Here is a 23,725-nt window from a genome sequence, read left to right on the forward strand (position 1 = left end):
ATTACACAAAGTGACAAGTGACAACATAAGAATAAAAATATACTATAAAGCAAACTATACATAATAAAATATCAAAAAAGCAATAGTAAATACGATAAAATAAAATATATTGTACAGAGGTATATACAGCAAGGCTGCTGCTGCAGATAGATCAACTGAACATGGATATAACATGCTCAGAAAATGGGGCCGTACCTGACACACAGGTACCGACTGTACGTGAATGTAAATCGGTTCTGCTCTCTCGACTTGCTACCAAGGCGAATCAATTGAATTTATGCAGTCATCTCATTCACTGCTCTCTTTGAATCAGAGTTCCTCTTTGTCACCTCACCACCCACCCCGAGATAATTCAATAACCTCTGCAAATGAGCTCTGTGTGTGTGTGTGTGCGTGTGTGTGTGTGTGTGTGTGTGCGTGTGTGTGTGTGTGTGCGTGTGTGTGTGTGTGTGTGTTTGTCTGTGACTGTGCACATGCACCGTCTTAGCTGTCATTTTCAGGTCAATCAGAGGTGATAATAATAATCATTACTCTAATTATTAAATCTAGAAGACATGACTCATACAATGATTATCTATTTCTGCCAGGGCTCTCATTATATATATGTGTGTGTGTGTGTGTGTGTGTGTCTTACGTCTGGACGAGCATCAAACCGAGCAGATGTGTGTGTTTAGCCTCTGATGTATCGAGCTGCAACCCCTAGCATGCGCTCAAGGGCTGCTGGGTCATTATGTTGACTGTGTGTCACTGCTCCCAGCATGCAGCTGGCATAGACAATAACAACAAAGCAGACATTTAGTGCGACTTAACAGAGGGGCTCTCGCATATTAAGATGTGAGTTGTGAGTTTTCCGCGCGCCTGTGTTTGTGTGTGTGTTGTGATGGAGGGCACAGATGAAGTGATCAAGTCGACAGCTTGCCGAGTTGTGATTGTCACTGATCCCCCCTCTGTCCTCGGGAAAAACAGTGCCATCTGCCACGGGCGATGCCAGCTTGGCACTCCCCACCCAGGCTAAACTAGAGAGGGCAGGGGAGCTCGAAACAGTTTAATACAGAATGCAAGGTCTCTGTGTGAGAGGGGTTGTCTCTGTGTGGACACTTGATGGAAGTTTGCATGGGATTCTTTTGGTTTTTGGAAAAGTGTTGAGGAATTTTGTGAATTCTTCAGCTGCAGTTTGTATCTTCACGTGTGTTCATGCCCCCCAAGCTCATTTTTCACCTGAAACTGAACGTCTGTGCTTCACACGGAGCGAAGTGAACAGCTCAATTAACAAGAAGAAAGTCTGAAGTGCTTGAGAAAGTCCTTCTCAAATCAGTTTGGGGAAGAAAACCTGAGTCAACATTGTTGTATGTGATTAACATAAAGTCATAAATTCTATTTCTTTAAAAAAAGGAATAATCTCTAGTTTCTTGACTGTGTCTGCATGATTTATTAAACCTCCTCTGTGGTCCTTCAGGTCCTTCAACACCACCATGCGGTCCACGAGATCTCCTACATTGCCAAGGACATCACGGACCACAGAGCCTTCGGCTACGTCTGCGGGAAGGAAGGGAACCACCGCTTCGTGGCTATCAAGACCGCACAGTCGGTGAGTGTCTATGTATAGGCAAATATGTGTGTGTGTGTGTGTGTGTGTGTGTGCGAAGTGTATTTTCCAAGTAGCACGAACCTCTTGACATTTAGATAAGGACTCTTGAACACCAACTCGTGTGCCTTTGTGCTGTTCAGAAAACAAACAGTTCACTCTTTAGAGCTATAGGTTTCTAGGTGTGTGTGTGTGTGTGTGTGTGAGGACTCAGCACGTTCAGTCCTGCAGCAACACACTCCATATGATATCGAGTACCCTCTTGGACATGCTATGATTGCTGTTGTTGTGTCTATGTGCTTGTTTAGAATCCAGCTGGCTCTCTCCGTAGCCATATTGATTTCCCATAGTGGGTCAATGAGGATTTGAGTGTGTATCACCAGCTCTAATGGCATATCCATCCTCCCAGGGCCATGAACTGTAGCTCTTTGACTTGGACACACACACACAAAGACACACACACACACACACACACACACACACACCAGGGTGTACTCAACATTTACACCAACCAGACAAAAAATCGCCTCTAACCAAATGCTACCCTGCAGAACCGCGCAGCACAAGGCTAAGCTCTCATCAGTCAACTAAGCTGTCATTTACCTGACGTGTGCCTGAGGAAAGGTCACTTTTATATTTTACTTGCATTTTTAGGATTTAAGCCCGCCATCACTCAGCACTGAGACGAGGAGCAGACAAAAGAGAGGGGTGGAGGCGCAGAGCCTATGGCAGAGGCTGGAAAAGTAACCACTTTGATGTGAATTAACAATGCGTCTCTGTCGTCACAAAGAATAAGACTTAAGGTTGTGCAGAAAAGGCCAATTTAGTGCTGCGTTTCAAAGTAATTGGCTTACCACTCAGCTCTCAGCACAAGAAAGACGTGTTTTGTTTAGCAGGCTTTAGCGGAGATGGAAGGACACTGATTGTGTTCGAAAGGATTTCGCCCAAAGTCTCTTAGTCCATCACGGCCTTTGTTATAACTTTTCAGAAAAAGTTACAATTGTAATTCATACGAATAGTTTGATTTGTTACAAAAGAAACCCTCTATCCAATTTGTGGGAAGAATACAGAGAATTTAAAAACCACTCGCTTCAGAACATCTCAGTTTTGATGGACTATTCTTAAGAATTTATTATATTTTCTGTTTTCGAGCCGTGAGAAAATTACAACATCAAGCACGAATGTAAAATAATATGGTTTTAAAGTGGCTCAGCCATCATTGGTGAGTCTGGTGTTCCCTGAACAGTGTTCACATGCTGCTGTTAGAGAACAAGCTTTATATTTCACTACTAATGGAAAAGTTCAAGCTAATGCATTTCAACATTTAGAAAAAAAAAACACTTAGTTTGCAATGTGCAAGGCACAGCAAAGGTACATTTCTAGGATGATGACTCATGTTTTATTCCCATGAATAACTATCCAAGTATTAGATTATACCAGTGAAAAAATATTCACAGTACAGTTTTTTCTGCTGCAGCGATTTCAGCCAAACTAAACTATTCAAATGTCAATCAAAGGTTTCTGACCTCTTGAATCTCTCTGAATTCACCATGTGTCTGGTTATAAGTAAATGAGTTTGTCCGTTTGAAAGTTTCTCTCTGATTATCATCGCTGTAATCGCGTATAATTTCAAACTGAGTTTTGGTTTTAGATGAGGCAGATCGAGGAAAGTTCAATATACAGAGGGATGAATCTAAGAACATCCTAGAGATATTCAGCCAGTGATCTATAACCAACACCAGAATTTAATTTGGGTAAAGAGGGGGAATCTGTTGCAATAATATCCAGAGGGATGGGAGAGTCGTCTTGTACCCAAAAAATCCTGATCAGTGCACATTTTAAAAAGAAGCGTGTATCTGCAGTAAAAGTCTGTATCACGACTTTTTTGTTGAAACATTCGTCAGTCGTAGCCACAGGCCATGAATTAGTCATCTGATTCAAGAGTGCTGAACTGAGGTTAGCTCATCTCCATGGTCTTATGAGCTGGCCTCTCCTCCTACATCGTCCTCCAAGCTTTCTGCATTTACAAGTCTAAAACTCACCACCCCCTCTCGGCTCTCCGTGTCCTCTCTCACCGAGAAGTTTTCATAGGGAGGGAGTGGAAAAAGAGCGTGACGTCGAGAAAAGACGGAGATTAGAGCGTGTACCGTCAAATGCAAAGAGCGTCTCAATCTGACAGAGTGACAATAGGTTTCAGTGTTGGCTCAGCAGGAGACACCTTTTACCCCCGTGTGTCTGTCATGAGCAATACGTGGCTGAGAACATCTCGCGGAAAGAACAACACTGAAATAGCACTATTTTATGCAAGGCAGCTGGTGCACTCGCATAGCCCCAGTCAATAATTGATCGGCTGTGAAACACTGTTGTACTATGAGACTCTTTGCTTGTGACAGTAGTAATAAGTTGAGTCCTAACCGCTTTGTTGCCGCTACGTTTGTTCCCTTGACAAGAAAAGGTGGCACAAGGTAAGACAAGGTGCTAGTGTCTGCTCTCGTCACTGTCTGAGACAGAAGAAATACAGTGTGTAGTGATTGTGCAGATACGGTATAGAGGCTCATTGGCTGTCTTTGTGTGTCTTTGTGTGCACGCGGGGCCTTAACCTGGTTTCCAGATCCCCAATCAGAGTACTACTTATTCAGGAATTCATACTCTGGAACTTCCAAGGATTGGTCAGCGTTTAAGTAATCACAGGGGGTGTAAAAATAGACATTGTTACCTTTAATGAAAGATTTCTTTTTTCTCCTTCCTTGCCAATACTTTATTGCAGTGCTGGCAAAATGGTTACAATTCCTTGTGCTGCCAACTTTTATTTTGGGCTTGTGGCCTAATGGAACCATCCATTGTCAGCTGTCAACATCCCAATCAGGTGTCCTGATGACTCATCCTGCCTAAGTGGACGCTCAGACCAGAAGAAGTTGTTGAATTAGAAGAAGTGTTTTTTGTTGCTACAGCTTGGAAGATAAAATATTATCCAGTTTGGGTAATAGTGGTGTTTTATCATTTGGAAACATGATCATTGTGATGCAGTAGATCGGTTCATTCATTCTGCATTTGCAGCAGAGTGTGGCATGAGGCTGCAACATCATTTTCCCAGCCCTCATTATCCCGCGTTATGAACACCGCTGTGTCAACGCACAATGAACGAGGAGATCATGTTTTTTTGTTTCAGTAGCAACGTCCTGGCCTTAATCTCCCGTCATGAGGTTCAGTCAACATTAATCACCACATGGTTGGAAACAGAAGGTTGTTGCACTTCATGAGTTCTGATGCTGCGAGTGTGTGTCGGTTAGTGTGCACAGTGTGTGTCGTGTGCGTTAACGAGTGGATAATGTGTCCTCGTTTGCCCAGGCCGAGCCCGTGATCCTGGATCTCCGAGACTTGTTCCAGCTCATCTATGAGATAAAGCAGCGAGAGGAGATGGAGAAAAAGGCCCAGAAAGACAAGCAGTGCGAGCAGGCGGTCTACCAGGTACAGTTCACCAACTGCTGCATGTTTCTCTCCCCTTTTTAACCTTACCTTCATCTCCTGCCATGAGCGTGATGAGCTTCATCTGAGAGACTCTCGACAGACAAGTAACGCGAGCGTTGAAAAGACTTCAAAGCAGAGCGAATGACATCCGGAGCTCCCACTTCCAGGTTGCATCAGTGGCACCATCTGCCCATTGTGCTTATTTCACCTTCCTCTGTTCTCTTTATCTCTTGTTGTCTCTTCCTCTCCCTCTCTCTCTCTTTCTCTGATGATTGCCAAATGATTATCTGAATGCTGGGAAGCTGCTGTGTCTTGCTGTGCCTTCCTCCCACTCCCTCCACTCCACCGGCTTAACTCTCCGCCTCTTCCCTCTCTTCTGTCTTCTCCCCTCTGCTGCACCTCTCTCCTCCCCGTTTGATCTCTCTCTCCCTCTCCTTCCTGCCCGCCGCCGCTCGTCTGCAGACAATACTGGAGGAGGATCTGGAGGACCCGGTCTACCAGGTAACTTCCTGACCAATCACATCGCTGCGTTCACCTTCTGCAATTCTAGCCTAGTCGGCTTTGCTCTTCTGTGTGTGTGTGTGTGTGTGGGTGTGTGTGCACTGTGGTGATATACAGTTTGGAGGATGTCTGCAGATGTGGATGTGGAGTCAACAACAGGTGGAGAAGTCTGTGTCTGTGTGCATGTCTGTTAGTCGGGGCTGCATGATTAGCTGAGAGATGTATACGCCTTCTCAGCGGCTTTGGGAATTTTTGTTGCTTAACTTCTCCTCCATGTGTCACCGGGATCTATTCTTCAACTGCTGTTTAATGAGAATCTATTGACAACTGCTGTTTGACTAATCTCCTCTGCAATTTCACCCCTTCCCTCTCACCTTTCTTTATCTTCCAATTTCTCTTCTCCCGCTTCTTCTTTTCCTCTCCTCCCTCTCTCTCCGCCCACCCGCTGCTGACGTTGTAGTACATTGTGTTTGAGGCGGGACACGAGCCCATCCGTGACCAATCAGAAGAGAGCATTTATCAGGTACTCACAAGCTCGTCCTGTCTTGCTTGTGTCTCGGTTATATCATTGTGAGATGTGGTTAAGCGGCCGACAAGAGGTGTTTTAAACAAAGCAAGAGATTTAATCTTCCAGTTATTAGCCGAGTATCAGCTACATCACTCCCTAATGGGATAAGTACATTGTGGCCACTCATGAAATAAAGATACAGGAAATAAAAAGACAGTAAGTATTCAGAGGCAAACAACCAACACACTCTCTCTCGAGAGGCCCTGACAGTTAGAGCTAGCGACCCCAGGGAGAGGAGCCTTTCTCTGGGTGCACTACTCAGAGGAGTGGGTAGACCTCCAAGGGATGTGGAGGAGGGGGGAGGGTGCCGTGTGTGTGTGTGTGTGTGTGGAGGGGATGTGGAGGTTATTCCTGGGTTGTGTGGATGGCGGACCCCTCCTCTTTTTCTCTCCTACCCTCCCTCTTTATCCCGAGGAGATGAAAGAAAGCGGGAGAAAGAAAGATTAATCACCAGCCTCTCGTTTGATCTTTAAATAAAATGGATTGAAAATAGACGGAGTGCTGGCCCGTGCACAAACGTACACAAACAGAACACACACACACACACACACACACACACACGCACACATCAGGCGTAAGAAACGTGAGCCTCAGCCAGCCTGCAGCCACAGAGGAACTAATGTATGAATAAAGATGGCAGCTTCTGGAAATAAACATGTGAAAGAAGTCACAAGCTGTTAAGAAGAGGGGAAAGAATGGCACAGGCTGTGCTAGACAGATATCCACATTCTTCATCAGTGCTATTTTTTCCCACACAGTCTGATTAGGGCACATCCAACTAGGGGGAGAATAAAACTATTTTAAACGCCGTGTCACTGCAGGGGAAACAAAACCCATAGGAGTCACGCGTATCTGCATTCAGCTATCAGCGCATATTGTCTTCTCGTCGCACACACTGTCAAATCTATCCGGCCTGTGTGACATGGAGATATTACATGTCTTCATGTGTGTGACAATTTGAGTTATTACATGTCTGTGGGTGTGATAAGCAGCCTTATCCATTCTTTATTAGAGAGAGAGAGAGCGTCACCGCAGGCCAACAGTCCGCTGATTAGCCTCGTAGATGAGTTCTCACTCCACAGATTTTAATTCTGATTATCCCCGCACACACACACACACACACACTCACTCTCACACTCTACTAGTGATTGATTTGATTCCCGAGGAGCCAGGTTTCAGGGTTTTGTGTTGGCATCCAGTGTGTCGCAGTGCTGTATCAGTGATGTGTAAAGACTGCTCCACTCTTTGATTAAACCAGAGGTAACGGGCTCTCTCGGCTCTTCTCTGACTTTACTGGCCGATTGTGTGTAGGTTCCCACCAGTCAGCAGAAGGAAGGGGTCTATGACGTCCCAAAGCGACACCCAGTGAGTGACCGTGTGTTTGCCCTCGTGCTCACCCTTCCCTCCCCTTCCCAGACAAACCTCTCAGCTGTTCCCACTATTCCATACTTCCCTCTGGTAATTTCGCAGTCCCCTATCCCAGATAGCGATCCGCTGTGTCTGATTGTCCCCTGAGAGGTTTGCTGGGACCCAGTGCTGTTGTGCAGTGTGTACTGTGCTACTCTTCTTGCTTGTGCTGTAGCTGTGGTGGCTGGTGCCCTTTCTCCTCCGTGCTCCGTGGTGCCTGCTCTGTACGGTGAACTGGAACACTGTGTGCGTGGATGTGTGTGTCTGCTTGATGAAGCATGCCTGGCTGTGGTTTGAATCCAATACAAACCTGCATGACCTTATCCCAGATTGTGCTGAACGTAACATTTTGTCACTGTCATATTCTTCATCCTGTGATGGATATGAATTATACGTCTGACTTTAAACGTGCATGACATCATATTTTTGAGTCTGTATCTCAGGATGTTGAACAGTTTTTCACCCATGCACATAAGTGAGAGTGTTTGCAGTGTTTGTTGTGTGTGTGTGTGTGTGTTTGCAGTGGTATATCTTTAAGCTCCTGTTATTGCCTCACACTGCCAGTGGTTATAATGAAAGATGACCTTGGCCACTGTCAGGCTGCACTATAACTCAGCTGCTCTTTTATCTGCCTATAAAGATGCTAGTTATGTTCCCGCCTGATTTAATCTGCTAAAATCTTCACACTCACAATAACCAGACTGCTGTCCTGTGTGTGTGTGTGTGTGTGTGCTTGTGTATTCCTACTTCAACACCTCATCCCATGTTGCTGTTCTGGAGATGAGTTTTCCCCTCAGTCCATCCAGAGCCCACCAGCTCTGTGTGTATTCCCCCTGCAGTGGGTCTTTTATCCTTAAACCGCTCAAACTGGACTCCTCCACGTCACTACTGGCAGTCACAAATCCCACTCTATGAATTTGGGTAGGCTTGGAATCAGTCTCGCAGTTTTCTGCCTGCATATTATCCTCAAGCTTTGGTAAGAAGCTTACAGGCACCGTAGTATTTCTGTTCTCTCTTCACCCAGCCCGCAACACATGCTGCTATTTGGATTGCTTTCATGTTGGCAGGTGTCTTGAACGTGAAAAAATCCAATATTTCTCTCTTGTTGTGCAACCAATTGGACTAGGCGTCCATTCTGGTTTAAATAAAGTGAATTCAAGTCTTCTTCTTCTGCTCCCAAGTCAGTCAGAGTAAATATAACCGAGGATCAGAGAAATATAACTGGATCATAGAAATTTAAGAATTTGTTTTGTGTTTTCATTTAAAGATCATTTCATTTGGTTTGAAGATAAATCCGGACTCACAGACGGCAGCTGTGCCGCGCTCTCTGTGGGTTGAATCTTTCAGGCGTATTGCGCCTCAGTCAGAGATGTCACAGCAGGTATTTTCCATCAGGAGGCAATATGCTGCATACACATCATATTGTTAATATGAGCAGTCACGAGGAGAAATGGGAACCTGTGACAGCTACAGTATCTTACATTTAGTAGAAATAACTGCAGAAGTGTCAGAAAAACTGATGCAAATCAGCCGTCACTGTAAATTTAAATGCATTCTTCACACCCAGTCAAACAATTCAGCTGATTACAGAGTTACATAGGCTGCACAACGACTCACTTTAAGTTATTGTTATAGTTAGATCCTCTACAAACATTTAGGAGGCAACATAAATTTTTATGTAAAGTGACCGCAGGGCTTGCAACTTGAAATAACACGTATCAGTTGGATATTTTTTCTTCAGCCATCATGCCGTGAACGTGGCAGTGTCACCTGTTGCGACATTCATGATTGCTATTTCGAGTGGATTTGCTGTTTATTTCATCGGCGGGAGAGGTTCACCGTCTCCCCGGCAGAGGAATTGACGGCGGGCAGTAGCGTGAGATGAGATCCTTGCTGCGTGTGTGCGCGTTATACCTCGGATGAAATGATAGCACCGGCAGAAAATGTGACCTCCTGTCTGAGCCCAATCTCTTCCAGTGTTTACTCTGACACCTCCTTAAACGAGACAAATCAATAAAACACACACACACACACGTGAGGCCGTTTCAATCTACTGAGCCCTTGACCCTGTAAAAACAGAGAGTGGCTCCCTCAGAGACCACATGTAGAGGTCAACATAGCACCAAACACATCAACTCTGCTCAAACACTGGATTAGTATGATATATGAATTCATATGTGATGTGTAAGTATCATATCTTATACTGTGCATGGCCGATCTAAAGTAGGTCACCAAAACCTGTGTTTTAATTAAGGCCTAGCTTCCTGATTTAAATAAAGGATGCATTAAAATAGCTGTGTGTGTGTGTGTGTGTGTGTGTGTGTGTGTGCGTGAGTGAGGTAGAGAAAAAGTAGCCAGGTTGTGTTCAGAGTTGTGAGTCTGTGTGTGTGTGTTTGTGTTGTGCAGCCAGTGTGATCAGTCAGCCGGTAGGGGATCGGCTAGGTGGCGTTAATTAAAGGGGCTGCGATAATTGTATGCAGAACACATGTGCACAGGTAATTACTGTTTCCCTGGAGATGGCTAATTGATAGGTGGCGGCTGTACTGATAAAGATAAAGGGCTGGGCAGAGAGGTGGCAAGAGTGTATAATGGGCACGGAGCGATAATTGGCAGGGCAACTGAGAGAGGGAGAGAGAGAGAGAGAGGACTGGGCAGCAGCAGAGCAGCTTTTAGAAAGGTTAACAGGAGATATTATACGTTTCAGTCCAACTGGCTAGGTACGTTTCATCATTTGGATTTAAATGAAATATTATGAGTCAGGAGCTTCAGAGAAAACACGCAGCAGAAAAAAATGGACAGTATTTCCAGAACTGATTAGTATTGGGCGAGCTGTTATTGTTCTTCGGTGTCGGCTAATGATGGCCATACTTCACGCTTTCATCCAAAGAAAAGCGTACACTCAGCAATATTGTAGTGCGCCGACATCTCTCGCACTGCCAGACCAATCAGCACATCACGATTCAGTGCCAGTGCTGGCGAAAGGTCTGGCAGAAGCAGCCGTCGTTCTGCTCTAGCTGGGAAGAGATTTTGGAGGTTGTGTGTACAGTCAGAGTTTTCAGGGATGTTGCGGAGAATACATCTGAACACATCGGTGTGTTTTTAGTGTCGCTCAGGAGCATAGATTCATTTTTGGCTCTGTGTTTTGTCGCTTTGCAGTAATAAATCATCATAAACATAATACTGGTCTTATCCTGTAATCTTAAGATTATAATTCACTTTGATGGAGATCCAGCTGGTGATGACGCAGAGCGAGCGTGCAGGAGGGAAGCTGTGTTTTTCTGTTGCTATAATGTACTCCCTCCCTTTGCGCTCACATGCAGCATGTCAGATAATCCAGCCTGCCTGTCGGCCTGTCTCACACTGTGGTTCCTGACACAGGGGAGAGCAGGCTTTACAGAAACACAAAGAGGGTTTAAACCCCAGCTCAGTGCTGTAGTTTAGACTAAAGGTAGGGATGATCTTTAAACCTTTTTTAAATCTTCACTTCGTCTGGCAAGAAGAACATCGCTCTGTTCCTGAGTTTGTGTGTGTGTGTGTGTGTGAACACCTGCAGACCATCACGTTCCCCTCATTTCACCTCGCCCACATCTGTCACACCTTCTGTCTGAGTGTATGAGCGACTAACATGTTGGTGTGTGTGAGCGCATTTTCATCCCACCTTCCATCTAACAGCGGGGTTGTGATTACAGAACGGACATCGAAACAACCACCGCAATCATCAACCTCATCAAACCCGTACTCAACCCATCCAACGAGAACAAACTCGAGAACAAACTCAGCAGAAGCAGCAGCAGCAGCAGCAGTTTGTGGCAGATCTGATAGACTTAGACCTGGATTTGGTGACTCAGGTAAGGCGCTGCATACCACAAAGCACAGTGCTCTTGTTGTTGAGGTTCAGACAAAATCCTGGAGGGCTTTCAGCATTTGTGAGCAGGGTACACACTGTCCTAAAGGTTCCCTATCAGCCCCTCGTGAACTACTTCTTCAGGCGTATCGTCGGTAGATCTCCTCTGCGCCGCACCACTTTTGTTCTCCTGTAGTCGTAAGTCACCCCAACTCTTGACCCCTGTCATTCATGAATAAAACATGCAACCTTGCTGTTGCATAGTAACCGCGCCGAGGCAGGAGTAGATTCCAGTTGCGTACGTACTTGAGTAGCTCCAAGCGGAGGTCCTTTAAGGGTGGAGTGGACGTAAAGGTCAGAGTGTCTGTCAGAGAACCGGTGTGGGTCAGCAGACAGCGGCGGTCATCTCACCTGCAGGCACAAGCTGCTCAGAGCACATTAATAAAGCATTCATAACACTCTGATAATCACAGAAAACTGACCCCGCTGCCCCGACACCGCACACGTGAAGAATACTGAGTAACTAAAAGTGGACAGAAAGTCGATAAGCGTGTAACTTCCTGTACTGTTTGAGCCGGAGTACTATTTCTGTTTGAGGAACAACAGTCCCACAGCACTCAGCAGCTATAGGAATTCACTGTATTCTCATTTAAAATGTGTTTGTGGGTTTAATCCCGTCTTATCAGTCCTTGTGGGTGCACCATTTTACGTATCTCGGATATCTAGTTTATCGTCTTGTTGAGTTGATCTTTATCGGACTCTGCAGCAACAATAGTCCAGATTACAGCCTCCTATCCCCCTCGTCTCTTTGTAAAAAAAAAAAAACACATACCCATTCAGACCCATAACTGTAAAACGCCATGCCCACAGATCCATTTTCTGATAGAGGTGAAAAGAACTTTGTGGTCTATGTGTGACCTACGAAAGGGAAGATATTCTAAGAATATTCATTATCTCAAAAGAAATTATCCGCATCCATGATTTATGCTAATCTCTGACCATGTATTCAAGGCTTAAATTCCTTTACAACTAAAAATAGAGTTAACTTCACTCGCCACAGGCCTTAAGATATTATTAATGTGCAGAAAGGGTGGAGGATGGGGGGAAATTCATTGGGGACAGTGAAAGGAAAGAGAACGATACAGAACAAATTCACATCAAATAAAAAAAGGCCGCTGTGTTTGATATCTATTCCCTCTGAGGCACAACGCACGTCCTCTGCAACAAGAAGGCATTAATGACTTGTCCAGAAGAAGATGCTGGTACAGTGATGATGCGAGGGGTGTGGTAGTCTGGTGAAAAGCATCTCTGTAAAACAAGATCAGGCTTTACTGAACCCAAGAAAGAGGAAGAACAGATTAATAGAGAAGTATCAAGTATATAAAATAAAAATAAAAATAGGGTCAGTGTATCTTTTCGTCATTTGATTTACTTTTTAGAAACTGGAAACAAAAAAATTGTAGTTATTTTTGTTGGGACTGTTCAGTTTGATTTATGTTTTTCTATTTTATAAGCAAAAAAATAGAATCACTAGAAAACAGAAATGAGGAAAGGCCTGTCGTCCAGATGTGGTCACTTACAGACGAACGTGGGTTTGCCTGGAAGAAAAATGAAGTCAAGATCGAATTATAACTCTGAACTGAACAGTAAAATTACTCCAAGTGAAAATTTAATCAAACGTGTTAAAGAAAAGAATGTGACAGTTCAAATATGAGATTATTATAAATTATGAATGCTTTATTCAAATGTGAGCTGACTAAATTATCTATTATGGAAATCTTCTTTTGGTGACGTCACGTTCATCAAGACTTCATTAATGTTTACATATACATATATAATGAGTAATTGTTGTCATCGTGTGAGTCTTACACTCTTTTTGCCTGCACTAAGATCCAGTACCATAACTACAGGAATAGACGGGCATCAAAATTCAAGCGGTGGCAGGCTTGACTGGATTTTTGCAAATGATGAGTGAGATTTCCACAGATAACAGGTCATGTCTCACTGTGTCTCAGATGAAAACCAAACCCATTTTTTTTTATTTGTTCGTCCCTTTCTGACCACGAAAAATAAAAAACGCCTAACAAATAACTCTTTAAAAACAGTCTCTGTGCGATAAACGATCAAAGGATACACTGACCAAGTAGAAATGATACAAGAGCAGTTAAACTCGTAGCTGCAGTACAGTACCCATGCACAGTGTTGTACATGTGGAGCACATTGGTAGGTATGTCATCATAATCAATCATTTCATCTCATTATCCCATCTCTCTTCACTCCTCTGTTACCTCTTCCGTGTCGCAGCCACAGAGCTCAGGTAGGTTACCACAAACATGTCGTGTTGCATGCAGTGTGTGATGCATGTTGCACTGGAATGTAAACTGACCCAAATAACGTACGTTCACGGTGTAACGGTGTCGTTATTGCACCTCACTGTTAGTGTGCGCTCTCTCTTATTCTCAGAATATCAACCAACTAGAGATTTTTGGAGACATGTCCACACCTCCTGACATCACCTCTCCGTCGGTGAGTAGCTGTCATACATACACACTCTGTGATTTATTTCTCATAAAAACAATAACTGTGTTTCCAATGATGTGTTTGTCTCTTGTTTTTTTTTCCTCCTATCACAACCCACGCAGACCCCCGCCTCTCCAGCCAACACCCTCGACCCCTCGCAGGGCCTGCAGCCTCCCACGGAACTGTTTGCTCCCTTCAATCCCGCGTCTGTGCCCTCAGGTAAGACCTTGCTCGTTTTTCTGCTTAAATACACCACCGCTACAAGCAGAGCAGGAAACAAACGCAGCGGGTGGAGGGGGCAGAGAGTTGATTCAGAAGCCAGACAAGAGGAGAAAGAAGGGGGGGGTGGTGTTGAGATAAATAGAGAGGGACGGAGTAGAATTGAAATGTAGATGAGGGGAGGGGAAAGAGGAGAAAAGGTGGTGTTGGTTGTGCGTTGAATAGAAGATGTATCATTAGCGTGTCGCCTCGGATGCTGCTGATTTTACCTGTGGCTGAGGCCAAAGTAATAAAACAAGCTGAAATGATTTTAGTGAGGACTCCTCTGTATGCGCAGAAACGTCGCTGTATACTTTATATTTTTTTGCCTCTCCTCCTTCACTCGCCTCCGTCCTTCTCCTCCTCTCCTCCTCCTCTCCCCGTGCATATGTCAGTGCAGCAAGGTGGCCGAGGTTAGCTGTCAGCCTCCTGCCTGCTGTGGGCGACAACTGGAGAGTGGAAACAGGAGACCAGCCAGTGTGTAATAGAATAAAGCTTGTACTGAAGAGTTTGAGTGATTTCAACGTGTGTGTGTGTGTGTGTGTGTGTGTGTGTGTGTGTGTGTGTGTGTGTGTGTGTGTGTGTTCGGGCTCTGCCTTTTCATAATGACTTCGCCTCATTCTGGAGATAATTATGATAGTTCACCATGACCATTAAGAGACACCACATTATCTGCAGGCAGAAGTAGGGCAGCACTCTCTGGTGATGCATCGGTTATTATCTGTGTGTGTGTGTGTGTGTTTGTGTGTAGATGAGGTATAACTGGGGTTTTTTAATCACTTCTATTCTGTCTTATTTTTGCCTCATCGTGAAGATTCTATAAAACATCTTCATTTCCTGTGCTCTGTTTGTTCTCGCCACCAGGTTATGTGACGATGGGAGCAGTACCCCCCGGACACTGGTCCCAGCAGGCATTTGCTGCCCAGACGCCGTTGGCCTTCGGGGTCCAGTCTCCCTTAGGTCCGGTAGCCCAGGTGCTGCCAGGTGGCCAGCCTCTCATCTGGGGCCAGGCCAACATCTTCCCTGCCACCCAGCAGCAGTGGGCAGCCATGGCAGCCGGAGCCTTCCCCCCCACAGCCTACCTCCCTGCCCAACCTGTGGGCACTCTGCCCGCCGCCATGTTCCAGACTCTCACCCCCGTCACGACTGTGACTCCAGCCGGCGAGAGCCATTCAGGTGCTGGAGCCAGCGCTTCGGCTCCCTCCCCTTCAGCGTCGTCGAGTCCGCAGCACGGGGAGAGGGCGAGGAAGATGGGCAAGGAGATGTTCAAGGTGGGGAGCGAATGAATAAAAAAATTAGATGATGAAACCAGAATTTGGATGTCTGACGATTCATCTTTGTTTTAGAAAATGTAGTCATGATGCAAAAGAAAGAAGAAAATGTGCCGCAAACCAGGAACTGTGTTTAGATTGTCGTTATTTCAACAGTGAAGCTCGATCGTGCATGAACTGGGGACACTGCAAACATGGTCGACGCTGTAACTTAGCACTCTTATTGTTTTGTTTGCTTCCTAATCTCAGAGAGCTGAAGCTGGGTACAACTGGAATTTAGTTGAGACCAAACTAGATTCAGCATGAGCCTGTGTGGAATTTATTCCACCAACAGTGTCACCCCCTTCTGTTGTTTTGGATGAGACTGTTGAGTCCAAAAAGCGGTAAGGGTTGTTGAAGATTGATTGAAAGTCAAGACATCTTGAGACCAAGACAGGAAGTGCTACAATCCAGTCTGTCAAGTGATTTGTTACATGTTTCTCCCATTTGCAGACGGGGTTACATCTTCAGTGCCACTGTGCCCAGTTTTGAAGTTGGTGATGGACTAATGTTTGCTCCTTTCTTCAGGATTTTCAGCTGGCGAAGCCTCCAGCCATGCCGGTGAAAAAGGGTGAGCAGCCCAGCTTAGCAGGAACCTCAGAGGCATTCAGCACTTACTTCAGCCGTGTGGGCACTGCCCAGGACACGGACGACTGTGACGACTTTGACATTTCTCAAATGAATCTGACACCTGTCACCTCCACGACACCATCCACCAACTCACGTAAGAGCTCTTTTCTGAGTGAACATCCCTTTTTTTCCTTTCTGTGGCTTTCTCTGTCTGTACTTATGTCTGACTCATCCTGCCCTGCAGCACCCACCCCGGCTCCCAGGCAGAGCTCTCCCTCTAAGTCCTCAGCCTCCCATGTCAGTGACCCTCCCACCGACGCCACAGACCCCCCCACAGACGACTCGTTCGGGGAAGCAGAGGGCAGCCCCAGTCGCAGTGGAGAGGAAGACGCTGTGAGTTTGTCTAGTCTCGTGTGTTGAGCGTGAGGAGAAGAGATTTGTGGAATAAGTCAAGTGTGTGTGCCTTTAATAACTCACTCCTTATGCTGCTATAACCTGCGCAGCCTGTTGAGATCTGCTGATAAATAGCCTTTGTAGCAGTGTTGGCGGGCCAGGTAATCACTCTGGCTGATTAGGGGGCCGAAACTGTTGTGTCCCTTAGTGTGTGTGAGAGTGTGAGTGCACATGAAGTGTGTGTTTTCTGCGTGAGCAATAGTGTGCCTGCATAAGTATGTGGTTCAGTGTGTGTGTGCATGGTCAACACAGCGTTAAATTAGCTGGTGGAATTGTCAGGGACATCATTAAGCTGTTATTAATACCAGCCAGGTAGCATCCATACATCACCACTTCTATACGGACAGGCTCATCTTTGGGGAGATAAAGGAGGAATAATGCCCTGAGTCTTCCTCCAGGGGCAATTAATATTTATTTTAGCAGCAGCACCTCGATCTAAGACAGAAAGTGAGAGAAATTAGGGAAAGATTAGAAGATGAATAGAGATTTTTTTTTCAGAGAGAAACTCCCTTTGCCTTTGAGCAAAGTCTTTGTAGGAGGAGTGACCTTCCAAGGCTTTCCTTTCAGTTTTCTTTCCGTCTCTTTTTCTGTGTTTCTTTCATACTTTCCTCTTTCTTCTCTTTTGCTCTCCACTCTCCAGCCGTGAAACATTAGTTTTAGGCCTCCAATCCGGCTATTATTGGGGGAAAAAGAAAAAAAAAAAAGTAGAGGACTTTCCACACTGCTGCAAATGTCACCAGGCTTGAATAACACGCAGAAGCTTTACACAACCCAGAGAAATGTGCATTGGTGGCGGCACCGAGTGAGTGAGCGAGTGAGTGCAGCGGAAAGGTTACAAAGAAAGCAAGAAAAGGACGGGAAAGATGGAGCGAAAGGAAAGAAAAACAGCCTCCCACTCCGCGCGGGGCGAGGTGAAAAAAGCGGAAGTGTCTCAGAAAAAAAGCAGAGAATCAATAGAATGAACTCCACAGAGGCTTTCATAATAGGCAACTGTAAATGAGTGTGTGTGTGTGTGTGTGTGTAAGTATGTTTGTGTGTATTTGCAGATGTGTGTCTGAGCAGTGGTGGCCTGTGTGGGCTGTGCTGTCTCACTCCGAGTGTCCTTGTTTCTCAAGTATTGACACCTTTCCTCTTTCGCTTCCTATTTATGACTCCTCCTGTAATCTTTACCGATCCTTTCGATTTATTCTTCTCTGTCTGCTTCCTTTCTTCCCTTGTTTCCTTCTCTTTTCCTCCTCCATCCACTTCTTTCTTCCCCCCCGCTCTTTAGGCGTGTGGTTCTGGGTCGCCCTGCCCCAGTGAGACAGCAGAGCCCAGCCCAGAACAGGCCAGTCCAGAGGCTGGGAGCTAGATAGCAGTAGGGCAGGGTAGGTATCGATACCTCTCCTCCCCTCTAACTCCTCTTCCTTCACCTCCCTGTACCTTGTACCTCCCACTTCCATCAATCCGTCTGCTTCATCTTTTTTTTCCATCTTCTCCTTCACCTGCTGCCACGCATGCTCACAGGAAGGCATGGAGTGGTTTGTCGTGTGTGGCTGTGCATGCATGAGTGTTTGATAATTCTTGTTGTAGCCTCACCTGGATTTTTTCGTAAGTATCTTTCTGTCGTCATGCGACATCACGTGTTTGAGTTTTGTGACGAGTTCATCGCAGCATGACCGCTCGCCATAATGTATCCTCATTGTGTCCGCTGTTTGTGACGTGTACCTAAATCACGCCCAGTTCCCTGAATAGCACACATCTCAGTGGGAAAGCCAATAGTGTGTGACAGCCAATCAGAAACTGTGCACTTCACTGAACAGGACGTCTTCTGGGATTTGTCAGCGTTGTGCGCAATATGCTGATCTCGGATGTTTAGCTTCATTTAGAATTGATGCGTGCTGTCGTTTAAATGCATTATGTACGTAACGTGATGTAACGTAACTCACGATACGTTATTGTGAAAGTGATACAGACAAGCGGCTGCGATCAAAACTCAAAGAACTGCTGAACCTTCAGGATAACTTTCACACAACTTGCACAGGCTGGAAATGTTCTCGTAGAGAGCTGTCAACGTGTGGTTTGCCTACACGAGGAGACAGACGGACACACACACACACACACACACACCAAAGGAGAAAGAGCCATTTTGTTCCCTGCCTCCCCACCCGGTGTCCTCACCCACACAATTCCCGACTGCGGCTCCTTAATGATAGCTGCTGGCACTCACACACAGGGAAAATTGTAATGGTTTTGTTTTCATCAGCTAATACTGGGGTGCCAAGATTAATGACTGCCCTGACATAATTGGCATTAATTAAAACCCAAGAAGCCTTCTAGTCCTTCCCCACTCCACGAGAAGAGGAGGAGCGGGCTGAGCATCCTCTTTCCCGTTGGCCACCGTCCTCACATTCGCTCTGAAAGCTGCGGGGCAGCAGGTGGATGCGAGCCTTTAAGTGGGAGGAAGGATTGTAGAGTACCGAGCGGTGAATCTGGCTGCAGACTGCAGACTGTGTTATGGCCAGAGTTTTTCTCCCTCTGTAGTTAGGTAGACTGCTTTGGTCCTGGTCCAATGCCGCTGCTCCCATATGGTGTTTACTCGCTCAATCACATCGACTTTAGACATCACCCCAAACACACACACACACACACACCTGTGCAACAGGCCCAGTTATTCCCAAGACAAGCACACCTGTGATCGATACTGTCGCCACCTGTGCTCGTATCGGAGCCAAGAAACATGTGAGAGTGTGTTTGCTGCTGGACACGACCGCCTGTCCTGTTGCCCCCCTCCCACTGCGTGACTCCGACAGACATGTGTTCAGGCTAGTGGGAGTGTAAGTGTTTTTTTTCTTTCTGGGTTGATCTCATCATGTCCAGCGAACGCTCCCGAGTCTCAGCCGTGAAATGGCCTGCTTCCACGGTTCACTGAGCAATCTCACATTGCTTCCCCCTGCCCAGGGCCTACTGCTCACACACACGCATGCATGTACGCATAGATGCCCACACATGTACCAGCCAGGCCAGATATTTCGGCCTTCAGGCTGGTTCGTCGCCAGCACATCACTCATGCCTCAACCCAGGCCTTCCCCTCTCTCTCTCTCGGCCCGGGTTTATGGAGATGAAGCGGCACCGGTTGGCAGAGCTGGTAGGATGATGCGGGCTGACACTGCCGGGCTGTGGCTCTGGTGCAGGGGCTGAGCAGTGTGTGCTTGCTGTCACTGCTTGTCTCAGCCTCTTTGTCACCTCTCAGGGCTGCTGGCAGCTACTTTCTGCTGACTGTCTGGCCTTGGCTGGCCCTACAGTTACAGCTCTGTATCCCAGAGCTCAAAGCCTCCGCTAAAGCATTCCTCCAAACCTTAACCCCAGTTTTCTGCTCAGGTTCAAGCTGTTGCAGATTATGTAGCAGTCAGGTTTGGGTGTGATTTTTGAGCTTGAGCCAGATTTTGCTTTTTTTGTGACAATTACACTTAAAAACAGTTAGATAACTCTGCTGCTTTAATGAACTAATTACTTTGTCCATAAAATGTCAGAAAATAGAGTCTGTGGTGACATATTGTCCAACTGACGGTCCAAAGCCCAAAAAGATGTTTAATTTACTATGATGTATGAAACAGAAGTGGATCAAATCATCACATTTGAGAAGCTGGAACCAGAAATTGATTGAAATGATTATCAAAATAGGTGCCAACGGATTTTCTGTCAATCAGTCAGTCGACACATTCTTGTTTTTGTGCATGTAACTCAATCAGTCAGTCGACACATTCTTGTTTTTGTGCATGTAACTGCTCAGGAGGACTGACACATGACACTTTTCCAATTTTCCTCCAGACCCTCAAACCAGGTCCTCATGACTCCACCATCAGGAAGTCATCCAGCTCCGGATAATCAGTAATCGATAAGAAGTTGAACCTTCTCACGCAGATGTGTCTTTGCTTTAGTTTGTGTCATCGTGTTGCTTCTTGACTTCATGTAATGTCTTGTGTTTTAAGTGAAGGAGCAGCACAAACTGTTGTATCTCCGTGACGCTGTAACGTCAGTCATTTCTCCACTTCGACAGGATGTCAAATTTTTTTCTCACGTCAGCAGAAATTTGTCACTCACAGTCGTCTCACATCGTCAGATTTCTATTCAGATTCTCTCGACGTTGGGTACCGTGTCCTCGCATGGTAGACCCCAAAACTCTCTCTCTCTGTCTCTGCATGAGTGAGAGAAGTCTTCCAGAATATAATAGGCCAGTCAGTGGTCTCCAATCAACTTGTCTGCATGGCAGATTGAGTGGCTGGCTGGTAATTATGTGTACGATAATAACGGACCCATTGTGAGTGACTGCAGCAGGCTTGCTGCTCTGACTGCAGGGTTTTCCATCATCCACTGTTGTCTTCCAGCTCAGTTGGAGAGAAATACAGACATGATGACTCATAACTGGTCTTTCAAGCCGCTGGTTTATACCTCTGATTCATACTGGTCCTGGAGGATGCCCTGAGAGGGAGAGAATATGCATGTACGCACACAATGACACGCTCAAAAAACAATAACTCACACGCACATGCACGTATAAAAAAAAGGTTTTAAAAAGTGAGGGCTGAATTTTTCAGTGAGAGCCCTGAGAGGAGAAATGATTGGTCTCCTCTGAAGCGGTGTGCTTCTGCCACCTGGTGGTCACAGGAGGTACAGGCACTAACTAACCTGTCCGGATCTGGATCTTGCATGCTGGGGCTTGCATGTTGGTGATACTCGGCAGGATACTTGTTTGACAGGTTGACCGAATGAATCAGAAACTCCTCCCTTTTAATCATGCATCATTCAGGTGAACGGCCGAGGTCACATGTTACAAATCAGAGAAAAGTTTAAGATGTGACTGATTTGTGTCTCTCTGTCTCTGCACAGAAGAGGAAGGACCCTCTCTACGCCCAGATCAACAAAGGGAAGAAATAAAGAGACACACAGGAAGACAGACCTGACCAGCACTGAGAGAACAGGAGGAGAACCTTCACCGTGTGTGTGTGTGTGTGTGTGTGTGTGTGTGTGTGTGTGTGAGTGTATGTTTGGCACATCTCCCCGCCTGGCCAAGCCCTTCTTCTTCTTCTTCTTTTTCTTCTTCTTCCTCTCCTCCTCCTCCTCCGGCTAACAACCTCCCAGGAGGAGCCTCCACGCTCCCTCTGTCCTCCTCCTGTGCTCCTCCTCCTCCTCCTCCTCTCTGCAGTTTGCTCTCCTCCTGAGAGGAGAGAGCCCTCTCGGTCATTCACTCCAGGCAGGAGGGATATCAATCACCGAGACGGATCCAGTTCTCCCTCCACTGCGCTGTCTTCTCCTCTTCTCCCTGTGGCGACTCACACCCAGCCTTACAGACATATCCTGCTCCTCCCTTCTCTCTCTCTCTCTGTCTACCTTCCTTCTCTCCCTCCCTCCTCCTCTCTGTCCTCGCTCTCACACTCCTCCCTCCGCCTCCTGTGTCTGGCCCAGAGACTGTGCTGCCAAGGAGGGACTGAATCAAGCAGTGCCTCCCTGTCTCCAACACACACACACACCAACACACACACATGCACACACACACAACCACGCGCACGCTCATCGGGATTAGAACGATCATCTTTTTCCTTTTAACTGACTGAATCTTCATCTGTAGCGAGGAGATCCCACAGGAGGAGCTAGACTCTTAGCTGGGGCCTATCAGGGATGGCCCGTTATTGGGATCGCTGCTTCTGATTGGCTGGTTGGTTTGTTCGGGCGTTATCTTCAACGTTCTTTGTGAGTGTCTGCTGGATCACTATGCAGAAACAGACTCTCTGGGAGCTACTCACACGCCGACTACACACATACTGTACACACAGCTTACACACACACACACACACACACACACAGTCATCGCTCACCCTCTCTAACACGCATACACACAGTAATTTGCCAAATGTCTCTCCTCGCAGACAGACTCGCACAGAGGCCAGAGGACCAGACATACTGAGGAACGGACCCTGAGAGGGGAGAAGTGTTGCAAGTCAAACAGATTCTGTGATCGAACTGTTCATTCTCTATAGCTTTTTGTACAATACCAATTAAAAAAACAGAAAGAAAAAAAAAAAAAAAGAAAAAGAACAAATTGAAAAATGGAATTTTTATTTTATAAGTCAATCAAGCCGCTGGGGTCAGCTCTATAGGAGTTATAGAGTCAACATGGCTTTAAGGCATCTGATCGTTGGTTTGCCAAACTCATTTTGTAAATAATGATAACAACAACCATTCTGTCCACCGGACTCCTGTGCCATAAAATAGGAAGGCTTCAGTTATGCAAACTCTTGACGTTTAACCCAAGCAATACCAACATATGTTTTCTTTTTCCTGTGCTCCCGCCATGTTTCGTCGCCCTCTGATATTGTTTCGTTCTCGTGCATGGATGTCGTAGGTCTTTGTCTTAACCTCACTTACTAATCCCGAGTCCAGCTGCACACCTCGCCGCCCCATTTGTCTTTTTCAAATCCCACCACCTCCACCTCCACCGCCGCCGCCTCACATTATTCTGCAGTTTGTGTTATCCAAAGCCTTTGTACGCACCGCAGCCCTGTGTTTCTGTACCACAATCCTAAACTCCAACAGTCTTACTCACTGCATCCCAGACTGCCCCTCTCCTCCATCCTGCCTCCCCTCACCTCCATAACAGTCTTTAAGATACGGCGATGCTCTGCCCATCTGTCTGTCTGTTGGTCAGGTGCCAAACTTGCTGCTGTCCGAGCGTCTGTGTGTGGACTGCAGCAATCCTCTGCTACAACTCCATCAACTGTGATGCCAATGACTCCCTATTTTATGGCCAGAGTCCCCATGTCACTGGAGAACTCTTTTGGACTATGATGTTGATTAACTTAAAAATTTGACAACTAGAAGACGAGCAAAGAAGTCGAATAAAAAGGGAAACGTTGCTGTTTGAGTACATAACATTTCTAGACCTATTTTAACTTTACCTCAGCTAACAGTTTCTTAATGTAAATTGACACATTATTTTTATCTTTATGAATATGACATTCTACAGTGGGTTTTTAGATGATTTTTTGGTTCTCTCTTGATTTACGTATTCCACCATGTATTACTGTTACGAATAAACACATCCCAAATGACTGATATGTCTATTTGTGTCTGGGTTGTAATCTGTGTGTGTGTGTGTGTGTGTGTGTGAGAGAGAGAGAGTGAGCCTAATGGTGTGTGTCTGGCAGAGGTGACCCCCGTTGAGTCTTTAGATAGTGTAAAGCAAGTGCCACAGTATTTTGTTG

At 45.9% G+C, this 23,725-nt stretch overlaps 1 protein-coding gene across 12 annotated transcripts in view; it reads left to right on the forward strand.

Annotated features, from left to right (window-relative positions):
• Positions 1-23,572, forward strand: part of dab1a (DAB adaptor protein 1a) — a 180,018-nt gene extending 156,446 nt beyond the window's left edge. For 6 of the 12 annotated variants that reach the window (XM_027290385.1, XM_027290386.1, XM_027290384.1 and 3 more), the window contains 13 exons: positions 1,457-1,588; positions 4,934-5,053; positions 5,516-5,554; positions 6,015-6,077; positions 7,434-7,487; positions 11,219-11,377; positions 13,837-13,899; positions 14,016-14,112; positions 15,016-15,422; positions 15,990-16,185; positions 16,276-16,424; positions 17,755-17,851; positions 21,354-23,572. In XM_027290385.1, coding sequence (XP_027146186.1) covers positions 1,457-1,588; positions 4,934-5,053; positions 5,516-5,554; positions 6,015-6,077; positions 7,434-7,487; positions 11,219-11,377; positions 13,837-13,899; positions 14,016-14,112; positions 15,016-15,422; positions 15,990-16,185; positions 16,276-16,424; positions 17,755-17,835 — 1,560 coding nt within the window. In that variant the 3' untranslated portion in view covers positions 17,836-17,851; positions 21,354-23,572. The remainder of the gene's footprint in view (positions 1-1,456; positions 1,589-4,933; positions 5,054-5,515; positions 5,555-6,014; positions 6,078-7,433; positions 7,488-11,218; positions 11,378-13,836; positions 13,900-14,015; positions 14,113-15,015; positions 15,423-15,989; positions 16,186-16,275; positions 16,425-17,754; positions 17,852-21,353) is intronic. The other 6 variants (XM_027290390.1, XM_027290393.1, XM_027290391.1 and 3 more) reach the window with 6 other exon arrangements.
• Positions 23,573-23,725: the final 153 nt, after the last annotated feature.

Source organism: Larimichthys crocea, chromosome XVII (assembly GCF_000972845.2).
Source record: "Larimichthys crocea isolate SSNF chromosome XVII, L_crocea_2.0, whole genome shotgun sequence".
Lineage (NCBI taxonomy): Eukaryota > Metazoa > Chordata > Actinopteri > Sciaenidae > Larimichthys > Larimichthys crocea.